Raw genomic sequence first — 13,168 nt, forward strand, 5'->3', positions numbered from 1 at the left:
AAAACAATATACAAAATGAGAGATTATATAATAACGGTTATTTCTACAAAATGATCCTTCACTTTACAGAACATTTGCTGTGCATTTTCTTTAAATGACCAGATCTCCTAAGTTCATGTTTAATCAGATCCTATCTTCAAGATGCATGTTGTTTTTGAGGAATGCATTGATTCTCTAAAGAGATAAACATCTTTATTCTCTGAATCAATTCCAGCCTGTTGCTAATGTGATAATCTGGCAGTTGAAAACTCTAACCCAGGAAGGGTATTGCTAAGGCTATCTGTGTTCGGGCATGAAGCTTTAACTGCTTATGTTGCTAGCCACTTTTTGCCAAGTATTTGAGGCTGGAAATTCATATTCTCATTTAGACTATTACATGAATAATAATAGTTCAATTTCCCTAAGTCCTGGGATACTTTTATTTCTGAAAAGTATACATCTGATCAAAACAAGTTAGGCCAAGTCGGGTTATAAAAACATGTTAAATCTCTAAGGCAGCAATTCCAATAAAAGAATTCAGGATGGAACTTGTCTAGAAGAATAAATCCCTGGAAGGGAAGTCTTAGCTAATCCACACATAGCAGCATTAGCAGAGATTTTTATACCTGACCTTGTCTTTAAAAGCCTCTGTCTTTGGGAGTCCAAACTTCTGACTGGTTATTTATCCTAGAGGTCAAGTCTAGGAAATAAAAGGAGATCTGGGTTTGGAATGTTGGGTGAATAAAAGGAAAAATCCATGTTAACCAACCTAGGATCATTTATTATACAATTAAATGGAAGTATGCAATGGTGCTAACTTTTTTCACTTATCTATCTTCAAGAAGGAGAAAGCACTGTTGTGCCTCTGTTTTGGAATAATAGTAATCTGTGTGAGGAGAGTGAAGACAGAAAATTCCTTGTCCAAACGAGTATTCGGTAACCTGTGTAAAAGGAGACCTTATGTATCATATTCTTAGCTATAGAACTATGATCTATGTATTAATGCCTGATAATAATCACAAAATGACCAGATGAATAGAACAGTTCATGTGGGGAAGGTGGACATAAGAGAAAAAACATTACTTTTCAATAGCTTCTATTTTTGGAGGACTAGTTGAAGGAAAGAAATCCATTAAATGCAAAACAAGACTATAAAAAAATTCTTATTGTTTTACAATTGAGAAAGCTGGAGAGAAACCAGTCTTATTCCACAGGATAATTTTCCATTTTATGCCCATCCCTCTCACTCCTGTCTGCTGGAATCAGGGCTTGGCATAAATCTTCATGTCTCAAGGGAAAAGTATGTAAGAGCAGCTAGAGTGGGTCCTGTATGTGTGTATTATCTTAGAGTGTAAGGTTTGCTTGATTCACCGTCCAGAGGCTGATGGGGTGATTTTGAAGGGGCAGAGGATTCTGTGGGTTTTTCTCACTTTTTATTTTGAGATTATTGCAGGTTCTCATGCGGTTGTAGGAAATAATACAGAGAGATCCCATACACCTTTCACCTAGTTTCCCCCAATGGTAACTTCTCGTGTGAAGAGAGCGGGGTACCACAACCAGGCAATTGACAAGGGTATAGTCCTTGTTCAGCTTGTATCAGTTTTACGTGCGCTCATGTGTGTGTATGTAATTCTATATAATTATTCTGTAATTAATTTAATTTTATTAATGTGACCATCACCAAAGTTAAGATACCGACCAGCTCCATTACCCTCAAGGAGCCCTAGTACGACCCTTTTCTATCCACACCGTCCTCCCTACCTCCCTAATCCCTGACAGCCACAAATCTGTTCTCCATCTCTATAATTCTGTCATTCAAGAAATGGAGCCATGCAGTGCATAACCTTTTAATTGGCTTTTTTCACTCAGTGTAATTTGCAAAGTTTTAATTTTGACCAGGTCCAATCTACTGATTTTTCCTTGGACAGAGCATGTTCTTGTAGTCAATCCTAAAAAGTCTTCACCTAGTCCTAAGTCTCAAAGTCTTTCTCCCATGCGTTATAGGAGCATTATAGCTTTACAGTTTTATATGTATACTGAAGTCCACGATCCGTTTTGTGTTAATATTTGTATAAGGTGTAAGGTTTTGGTTACAGTTCATTTCCTTGCCTATGGATGTCCAGTTCCTCCAGCCCTATTTGTTGGAAAGGCTACCCTTCCTCCATTGAACTGCCTTGGTGCCTCAAAAATCAGTTGGGCCTATTTGTGTGGGTCTGGAACTACATCTCTCACAATAGCCCAAAGGGGCATGATTTGTTCCATGGTGAATCCGAACCCAACAGTCCAGGTTACAAACAGGGTCAATTGAATTTACATGTTTTAAGAGAAAGTCATTTCCCAAGGATTTCTTAAATTCTCTGATTGATTTTGTACAGATTGGAACAATAGGTATAAGAGGCTGGATTAAGATTTTCCTTCCTTGTGTCTATGTACTTTATTTGCCCTAAAATGACACATAGAGAATTTCTAGTACATACAGGCTGTCTCAAGTCAGGTTTCCTAGACGCAGAGCCTGAGACAGGGATTTGTGTGTCCGTGATTTAGTGGGGGAGAGCTCTGAGGAGTAAGAGTGAGGAGAGGGGAGGCAGGATGTGGTCCCAGCTGGAGTGGGGCTTCAGCCTCCTCCTGTGAAAGGTTCTGAGCACAAACCACACCACAGAGTTGCTCCCAGCCTGAGGCAATGCTGCCAGACTTTTGAACTGTGTATCCATCAGTCACTGGCTACAGGCTGGCCCAGGTGGGGACATGAACGCAGATGGTATAGCCTGGCAGGCTAAGAGATTTCCATTAGGCCAAGGGCACCAACAGTATCCACAACCAGAGTCTTAATGACCAGAAAACCAGAGAACTGGTTTTGAAAATAAATGGGACTATTAACTTTCCAACTTAACCAATTGCTTCTTTAAGCCTTCTGCTGCCCTTTGACTGCCTTCTGTGCAGCCATGTCTGTTGTGTTCAAGGGTTGCTCGGTTACATGAAAGCCCAAGATGAATGCAAAAGGGGCTCCTGTCACCCCACCACCGGTGATCTCCTGGTGGGTCGCAGCGCACAGCTCACGGCTTCTTCTACCTGTGGGCTGGATGGAGCCCAGAAATACTGCATTCTCAGCTACCTCGAGGTGCGTTGGTTCTTTGTTTATTTGTTGGGACATTATTGAGTTGATGACATAGATTTTTATAAGTATATCAGGGGCCAGCCAGGCAACATGAAAGGAGGACACATCCCTTTCCTGAACATCAGAGGCACGGGTGATATGAATCCAAGTCCAGAAGCCCTTGACTGATCAGAAAATAGGGAAGATCTGCTTCATCTCTTTCTTTTTACCTTTAGAATTAGAAAAGCCTCCTTGGTTCAGCCTTCAAAGGGAATTACTATGCAATGTACTGTTCTATTTAACTGCATTAGTGACTCCTAGAGAGTAAATTTAATTGACCCATCAGTGAAGATTGAAGATCCCTCAGGGTCTCAAGGCCATTACACTGAATGTGAGTTCTCATTGTCCTGCCTTGGGTGGGGGGTAGGGGGTAGAATGTTGAATTGATGGCATGCCAGTCTCACGATGCCACTTGGAAATTGTCTTGTCTAAAGGCCAAAAGATCCCAATATGAACATATTTTCGTGCCTGTATTTTCCCCCTTAAAGACCAGCTGCTTTACAGTTTTTTCCTTCTCTACGCTCTGGGAGCAAAACAAGCATCCAAGGTCATCTGAATATCCTACCTGCCGAGGAGCCTGGGGCAATCACGTCAACCCCTTATTTAAGAGGATGTGCAGGAAGGAAGTTGGACTTAAGCCTAAAGATTGCAGCCCAGGCTTTTCCATGTATTGTTCATTGAAAGCAGCTCCTGGAGGTCTCTGGGAAATGCTTTGTATTCTAATTGGTTTCTAGTAAAAGAGGATGATTATAAATAAGTGGAGACAATACCTGAGTGATTAGCACCATTCTAAGTTTGGGAAGGACTTGTGTCAGAAAGCAAATTCACTACATGTGCAAGGAAACGACAGTGTAGAAGTTTTGTTCAGGTGGGATGGATGGCCCTTCCAGTGACTTCACTAATTCCAGGCCCTCTGGACAAAGAAATGGTTCTCGACTCTAATATTAGAAACTCTCCGAGGGCGCCTGGGTGGCTCAGATGGTTAGGCGTCTGCCTTCGGCTCAGGTCATGATCCCAGGGTCCTGGGATCGAGTCCCGCATCAGGCTCCCTGCTCCTTGGGAGCCTGCTTCTCCCTCTGCCTCTCTCTCTCTCTCTCTGTCTTTCATGAATAAATAAATAAAATCTTTAAAAAAAGAAACTCTCTGACCCTGCCATCCCACATCTTGTTCTCCAAACATTGACATTTTGCCTACTGTTGCCTTGGCCAACTCATGCCGTACCCTGACAATAATTAGGACTTGATACTCCTCTATCTTTCAAAGTCACACCACCAAAAGTAGAAGTAAATCAGACTTCAAGGTTCTTTTGTCTTGAGAATGCCAGAAATCTTAAAATCTTTCGTCTCGAGAATGCCAGAAATCTTAAAATCTTAGAGCTAGAAAAAAATCTCAAAATGTCCTCAGGCCGAGCAAGTGTTTTGGGTGGGGCTATAAGGACTGGTCTCCTTAAACATTTGTGCAGCACAGAGGACGGTTCTTTCCCCATCCATTGTCTAACAAATTGCTACCAAGCCAAACATTCTTCTTGGAAGCTTCAAATCAACATTGACCCATAGTGTTACCCAAGCTGGGACTCCCCCATCCGGTTACTGCAACTGAGCAGCCTGTGTAGCCAGGTCCATCAAGGGTATGCTCCTAAAATATTTACAGAAAGCCCCAAAGTTAAACACTGTCCCTAATAATTTCCATAGTCTTACTGGAAATCTTTTGAAGTCTTGACATCTTTTGATGGAATCATAAAGCTTCCGCTCTCCTTTCAGGACAGGTCTGGGGCAAGCCTCCCCATATGCAGAATAGATCTTGCTTCCATCGCTTCTTAATTTCCAAAGGGCATTTTGGTGTTTTTTTGCAAGTATAAGGCTTATGGTGGCCAGTGATTCTAAAGAGATTATATGGACCTCTTGAAAGGCTGGTTTACTTTGACAGACATTAGCTGAAATAGTCATTAAAATCACCACTCAATCGGGCAACAAATTTTATTGAGCATCTACTATGTGCCAGACACTGTTGTAGGTAAGGAGGATGCAACTTATATGAAACAAAGTCCTCGCCCTCATTTGGCTTCAATACTAATGACGGAGACAGACAATAATCCAACAACTGTCCAGTACAGTCTCAAGTGGTGATATGGGCTTAGAAAATATCACAAAGCAGAGGAAGAAACAAAGAGTGGCAGAGGCCGTAAGGGTGGGGAGCTGGCAGTATTTTAGATAGAAATCTGAGAGGAGGGCAGTTAAACAGAGCCCCAGAAGAAGGGAAGGAGCAAGAGATGGGGCTATTTGAGGGCTGGAGGAAAGGGGAGCAGAGAACAGCTTGTGTCAAGATTGTAAGGCAGTAGAGTTCCTGGTGAACTCAAGGAAGAGCAAGAAGTGAGTGTAGCCAGAGTTGAGAGAATCGAGGGATGACTCAATTTTTAAATGTGGCTGCTAGATGCGTTAAGTTGGGCAAACTCAAAGGCCAGTCTTGGCTGTTGCAACCTTTGGAAGTCCATTCCAAGTAAAGTAGTGCCAATTGAGTAATGAGACCTTCTGGTCTGCAAGACCAGGGGGCAGGCCTCTCTGTTACAAGTTCAGTGAGAATCTTTTACAAAATCCACATATTACAAAATCCACAAACGTAGAGGTTTTGATCATGGAAGTTTTTCTGCCAAAAACTAGGTCTGAGAGAGAAAGGAGGATGGTTGCAGATAACTTGGTGGCCAAGTGTTTCATTAATTTCTTGCCAAATATTCGTTTTCTGACTAAAGAGAGTAATCCCTCAAGGAATGTATCCTGTTTATTTCTCTACAGTTTAACATAAGTTCCAGATCATCCGCCTCTTGTGTAAGACAAAAATTAGTTCCACATAAATTTGCATTTTTACCCCAAATATATCAATTTATCAAATTTCTGGGTCATATTTTTATTGCATTTGTCATTGTTGTTAAGTACCTATTGATGGAAAAATTGATGTCTTGTTATTTCCTCTGCTTTTTATTTTTAGCCAGATTGAAAGATAAATATAGCAAGTACAGCTTGTTTTCAAATTCAGATCAACAATAAGTAATTCTGACTCTTTATTTTTGAACCAAATGATGGTCTTTTCCAGGGGGAGCAGAAATGCTTCATCTGCGACTCGAGATTTCCATATGACCCGTACGCCCAATCCCACAGCCACACCATTGAGAACGTAATTACAAGTTTTGAACCAGAGAGAGAAAAGAAATGGTGGCAATCTGAAAATGGTACGATTGAGTTCCTTTCCAGTTTTTCATTTCTTTACATTTTTAATAAGATGTCTTTCGCTCTGTATGACTGTAACAATTTCACAGCAAGGAGCCCTATTGGAATGGAATAGCCTCCACCGAGAATGTAAAACCCCGTATAAGAACAAACTTGATTTTCATTTCAGGACAGGTTATTTTCCTCCAGAGAACTTAGTGTATTTTAAGCACCAAACTCTTGGTGCTTCACTCTTTCCATGTACCGGAAGAAAATATCTGTGCATCCTTTTGTTCTTTGTAAAAAAAAGAAAAAAGTAGGCCACTTACAAGGTGCTGGTGAATGAAGGCTAATACAAAACACACTGATGTAAATGGAATTAAGGATGCCCCGGGGGAAATCTGAGAGTTATCACCATGTACTTCTTCCTTCTGCAACACATGCAGGGAGAGAGAAAAAGAACTTGTCATTGCTTGCTGCAAGCCAAATATTTTCATATAAAAATTGAATTGAAAATATAGTTGGTACTAACTAAAGGTCTTTCCTTCCTGGATTTGTGCCCTTCTCTGTTCATGAACAATTGTGGTATTGAAGCTTATATTGGCCCTGATGGTCCGTATTTCCGAGGTGCCCCAATCAGGACCTGACTGGGGATTCCTCACGTCCCACCCCAGCCTTGGGCCTTACATGCTTGAATGAATGTAGCTGGCCCACTCATGATGGCTCCTCTTCAACACCCATCTGGCACCCTCAGCCCACAAAATGATTCCATTTGCCACATCTCTAAATGTTGTCCTGGGGCTACAATCCCTCTATCCTCTTCAGACGCCTAAGCATATTTCCCATGGGGAGCCTAGACCATTAGGGGAACGTGGGAATAATCATAATGTATAGGATCATAATATCCAGGGCAAGCATAATATGAGGCTGTTTTTCTATGCTGCCCATTGGACAAGTATGTGATTGGTGTCTACTAAATGCCAGCTCATTTTGGATCCCAGTTACTCATCTCTAGTTGGGCTCTCCTTAGTGCATGGGAGGGGCCTTTGCCACAGCCACCTGCCTTCACTGATGCCATTTTTGCGTAACAGCTGTTTTCCTACTTGTTTTTGTTTTTGTTTTGAGAGAGAACACAAGCAGAGGGAGGGACAGAGGGAGAAGCAGACTACCTGCTGAGCAGGGAGCCCAGTGTGGGGCTCAATCCCCGGACCCTGGGATCATGACCTGAGCCCAACCGAGCCAACCAGATGCCCCGCTTAACAGCTGTCTTAAACCACGTGCCCAGCATTTGTCCCACATCACCTCACAGAAGGAGTGCCCCTCTGTCAAAGCTGTTTGCATAGAACAAGGGTTCTTTCGAGAGGGGAAAGGAGATCTCCTTTCTAGAAAGGCTGAGGAGCCCTTGACCTGGGGACGGGGCTGCCCTCTGAGCTGCAAACCCTCCTGAGTGGTTCACCCTCTAAGAAAACTGCTTCCCATTTGCTGCAGCCCAGTTAGTGTTTTGTGCAGACCAGACTGTTTTGTCTGGTCCCGGAGCCCCTCGCCCTGGGCGCTCCTGGGCACTAAAAACATGGCCGATCCAAACTGAGGTGTGCTCGCGGTGTGAAACCATTCCAGATTTCTAAGATCTCGTTTGGAAAAAATGAAACATTGTTAATAGTTAAAAGAAAGCACTAGAGAAGCAAGATGGCGCAGGAGTAGGAGACCTGGATTTCGTCTGGTCTCAGGAATTCAGCTGAACAGGGATCAAACCATTCTGAACACCTACGAACTCAACAGGAGATGGAAGAGGAGAGTAGCAACAACTCTCTGAACAGAGAAGCGACCACATACTGGAAGGTAGGACGTGCGGAGAAGCGAATCCGAGTCGATATTCGGGAGGATAGACGGCGGGGGAGGGGCCTCCGCCGGCCGCTTCTGGCAAGTGCTAGAGCCGCGGAGCACAAAATCGGACCTTTTAGAAGTTGGCTCCGCTGAGGCACGTCGCTCCAGTGGCTAAGCGGGAGGTGGAACCCTCGCGGGACAGTGTGGTCTCAGGACCCTTGGGGTCACAGAGAGACCGGGGGTGCCTGAGTGCGGCAGAGCTCCCAGGTATCAGAGCGGGGAAGCCGGCTGCAGAGACGGAGCCGAGGCGCGCGCTCTCAGCTTGGGGTTGTCATAAACTGTGATCCGCGGCCCAGTCGGGCCACTGCTCCTCCAGCAGGGATCCAACAAGCGGCAGATCCGGGGAGACTCCCCTTCCTCCCCCGGGAGGAGCGGCGCGGGAGCGCACCGCAGGGATCTGCTGGGTTTGGAGACTCCACACGGGGTCGGGTGCCAGAGATAGAAATGCTCGGTCACAGGCCGGGTGAGCACGGAGTGCGGCCGGAGACCGGGGAGATGGGAGTGACTGCTTTTCTCTGGGGGCGCACTGAGGAGCGGGGACCCAAGTTCTCGGCTCCTCCGGGTGGAGATTGGGAGGCCACCATTTTCACCCTGGTCCTCCAAGGCTGTACGGAGAGCTTGCAGGGAACAAAAGCTCCTGAGAGCAAACCCGAGCAGATTGCTTAGCTCGGGCCCACAAGGGCGGGGCAATTCCGCCTCCGGCAAGGACATTTGGGAACCACGGCAACAGGCCCCTCCCCCAGAAGATCAGCACGAACAGCCAGCAAGCCAAGATCAAGTTTACCGAACAAGGAGAACAAGGAGAACGGGAGAACTCCAGCGCTAGGGGAATACTGCACATAGAATTAATGGCTTTATACCATGATTCATTAGTTTTTCAAAGTTAATTTTTTCAACTGTTTTCTTTTAATTTTTCTTTTTCCTTTTTTCAACCAACATCTTATCAATCCCTTTTTTTAAAAAAACATTTTTTATTTTCATTTTTAGAGTCATATTTTTCATAGTAGTTACCCTTATTTTTGGCATATATATATAAATTGTTCTCTCTTTAAAAATTTTGAGATACAGTTTCTTCTAACAGATCAAAATATACCCTAAATCACTAGTGTATGGCTTTGTTCTAGTCTCCTGCCTGATCACATTCTCTCCCTTTTTTTTTTTAAATCTTTCTTTTTTCAAACAACTTCTTATCGTATCAATTCCTTTTATAAAATCTTTTATAATTTTCATCTTTACAGTCATCTTCCATCCCTTCATTGTATCAACCCTTATTTTGTACATATATAAGTCTTTCTTCCTTTAAAATTTTAGGAGGCACTTTTTTCTAAGAGACCAAAATACGCCCAAAATCTAGTGTGTGGCACTGATCTATGCACTAGCCTGATCATATTTGATCATATTCGGGTTTTTTTTGTATTGTTCTGTTTTTGTTTTTATCTTTTTCTTTTTGTTTTTTATTTCTTTCTTTTCTCTTTCTTTTTTCTTTCTTTCCCTTTCTTTTCCCCTGGTTTCAGGTCTTTTCTGGTTTGTATACAGTATATTTGCTGGGGACGTTGTTAACCTATTAGCATTTTGTTCTCTCATTCATCTATTCTCCTCTGGACAAAATGACAAGATGAAAAAGATCACCTCAGCAAAAAGAACAAGAGATAGTACCCGTCAGCCAGGGACCTACTCAATACGGACATTAGTACGATGTCGGACCTAGAGTTCAGAATCATGACTTTAAAGATACTAGCTGGGCTTGAAAAAACCGTGTAAATTATTAGAGAAACGCTTTCTGGAGAAATAAAAGAACTAAAATCTAACCAAGTCGAAATCAAAAAGGCTATTAATGAGGTGCAATCAAAAATGGGGGCACTAACTGCTAGGATAAATGAGGCAAAAGGGAGAATCAGCGATATAGAAAACCAAATGTTGGAAAATAAAGAGGCTGAGAAAAAGAGAAACAACGACAGGATCACGAGGGCAGAATTCAAGAGATAAGCGATACGATAAGACGAAACAACATTAGAATAATTGGGATCCCAGAATAAGAAAGAGAGAGAGGGGCAGAAGGTATATTGGAGCAAATAATAGTAGAGAACTTCCCTAATGTGAGGAAGGAAACAGGCATCAAAATCCAGGAGGCACAGAGAACCCCTCTCAAAATCAATAAAAATAGGTCAACACCCCGACATCTAATAGTAAAACTTACGAGTCTCAGAGACAAAGAGAAAATCCTGAAAGCAGCTCGGGAGAAGAGATATGTAACCTACAATGGTAGAAACATTAGATTGGCAACAGACCTATCCACAGAGACCTGGCAGGCCAGAAAGGACTGGCATGATATCTTCAGAGCACTAAACGAGAAAAATATGCAGCCAAGAATACTATATCCAGCTAGGCTGTCATTGAAAATAAAAGGAGAGATAAAAAGCTTCCAGGACAAACAAAAACTAAAGGAATTTGCACACACAAAACCAGCCCTCCAAGAAATATTGAAAGGGGTCCTCTAAGCAAAGAGAGAGCCTAAAAGCAGCATAGATCAGAAAGGAACACAGACAATATACAGTAACAGTCACCTTATAGGCAATACAACGGCACTAAATTCATACCTTTCAATAGTTACCCTGAATGTAAATGGGCTAAGTGCCCCAATCAAAAGACACAGGCTATCAGATTGGAATAAAAAACAAGACCCATCAATATGCTGTCTGCAGGAGACTCATTTTGGACCCAAAGACACCCCCAGATTGAAAGTGAGGGGGTGGAAAACCATTTACCATGCTAATGGACACCAAAAGAAAGCTGGGGTGGCAATCCTTATATCAGACAAACTAGATTTTAAAACAAAGATTGTAATAAGAGATGAGGAAGGACACTATATCCTACTTAAAGGGTCTATCCAACAAAAAGATCTCACAATTGTAAATATCTATGCGCCTAAAATGGGAGCAGCCAATTATATAAGGCAATTAATAACAAAAGTGAAGAAATACATTGACAACAATACAATAATAGTGGGGGACTTTAACACCCCCCCTCACTGAAATGGACAGATCATCTAAGCAAAAGATCAACAGGGAAATAAAGACTCTAAATGACATACTGGACCAAATGGACTTCACAGACATATTCAGAACATTCCATCCCAAAGCAATGGAATACACATTCTTCTCTAGTGCCCATGGAACATTCTCCAGAATTGATCACATCCTAGGTCACAAATCAGGTCTCAACTGGTACCAAAAGATTGGGATCATTCCCTGTATGTTTTCAGACCACAATGCTTTGAAACTAGACTCAATCACAAGAGGAAAGTCGGAAAGAACTCAAATACATGGACGCTAAAGAGCATCCTACTAAAGAATGAATGGGTTAACCAGGAAATTAAAGAAGAATTAAAAAAATTCATGGAAACCAATGAAAATGAAAACACAACTGTTCAAAATCTTTGGGATACAGCAAAGGCAGTCCTGAGAGGAAAGTATATAGCAATACAAGCCTTTCTCAAGAAACAAGAAAGGTCTCAAATACACAACCTAACCCTACACCTAAAGGAGCTGGAGAAAGAACAGCAAATAAAGCCTAAACCCAGCAGGAGAAGAGAAATAATAAAGATGAGAGCAGAAATCAATGAAATAGAAACCAAAACAACAGTAGAACAGATCAACGAAACTAGGAGCTGGTTCTTTGAAAGAATTAACAAGATTGATAAACCCGTGGCCAGACTGATCAAAAAGAAAAGAGAAATGACCCAAATCAACAAAATCATGAATGAAAGAGGAGAGATCACAACCAACACCAAAGAAATACAAACAATTATAAGAACATATGATGAGCAACTCTATGCCAGCAAATTAGATAACCTGGAAGAAATGGGTGCCTTCCTAGAGATGTATCAACTACCAAAATTGAACCAGGAAGAAATAGAAAACCTGAACAGACCTATAACCACTAAGGAAATTGAAGCAGTCATCAAAAATCTCCCAAGAAACAAAAGCCCAGGGCCAGATGGCTTCCCAGGGGAATTCTATCAGACATTTAAAGAAGAATTAATACCTATTCTCCTGAAACTGTTCCAAAAAATAGAAATGGAAGGAAAACTTCCAAACATTTTATGAGGCCACCATTACCTTGATCCCAAAACCAGACAAAGACCCCATCAAAAAGGAGAATTACAGACCAATATCCTTGATGAACATGGATGCAAAAATTCTCACCAAAATACTAGCCAATAGGATCCAACAGTACATTAAAAGGATTATTCACCATGACCAAGTGGGATTTATCCCTGGGCTGCAAGGCTGGTTCAACATCCGCAGATCAATCAACGTGATACAATACATTAACAAAAGAAAGAACAAGAATCATATGATCCTCTCAATAGATGCAGAAAAAGCATTTGACAAAGTACAGCATCCTTTCTTGATCAAAACTCTTCAGAGTATAGGGATAGAGGGTACATACCTCAATATCATAAAAGCCATCTATGAAAACCCTACAGCGAATATCATTCTCAATGGGAAAAGCTGAGAGCTTTCCCCTAAGGTCAGGAACACGGCAGGGATGTCCACTATCACCACTGCTATTCAACATTCCTAGCCAGAGCAATCAGAGAACAAAAAGAAATCAAAGGCATCCAAATCGGCAAAGAGGAAGTCAAACTCTCACTCTTTGCAGATGATATGATACTGTATGTGGAAAACCCAAAAGACTCCACCCCAAAACTGCTAGAACTCATACAGGAATTCACTAAAGTAGCAGGATATAAAATCAATGCACAGAAATCAGTGGCATTCCTATACACCAACAACAAGACAGAAGAGAGACACATCAAGGATTTGATCCCATTTACAATTGCACCCAAAACCATAAGATACCTAGGAATAAATTTAACCAAAGAGGCAAAGGATCTGTACTCAGAAAACTATAAAATACTCATGAAAGAAATTGAAGAAGACACAAA

General features: G+C 42.0%; 1 protein-coding gene across 1 annotated transcript in view; it reads left to right on the top strand.

Moving 5' to 3' along the window:
* LAMB4 (laminin subunit beta 4) overlaps positions 1-13,168 on the top strand; it is a 109,778-nt gene that overhangs the window by 12,673 nt on the left and 83,937 nt on the right. Inside the window, exons 3-4 of the mRNA XM_027574784.2 lie at positions 2,940-3,097; positions 6,221-6,356. Coding sequence (XP_027430585.2) covers positions 2,940-3,097; positions 6,221-6,356 — 294 coding nt within the window. The remainder of the gene's footprint in view (positions 1-2,939; positions 3,098-6,220; positions 6,357-13,168) is intronic.

The sequence above is a fragment of the Zalophus californianus genome, chromosome 12 (assembly GCF_009762305.2).
Source record: "Zalophus californianus isolate mZalCal1 chromosome 12, mZalCal1.pri.v2, whole genome shotgun sequence".
In the NCBI taxonomy this organism is placed as follows: domain Eukaryota; kingdom Metazoa; phylum Chordata; class Mammalia; order Carnivora; family Otariidae; genus Zalophus; species Zalophus californianus.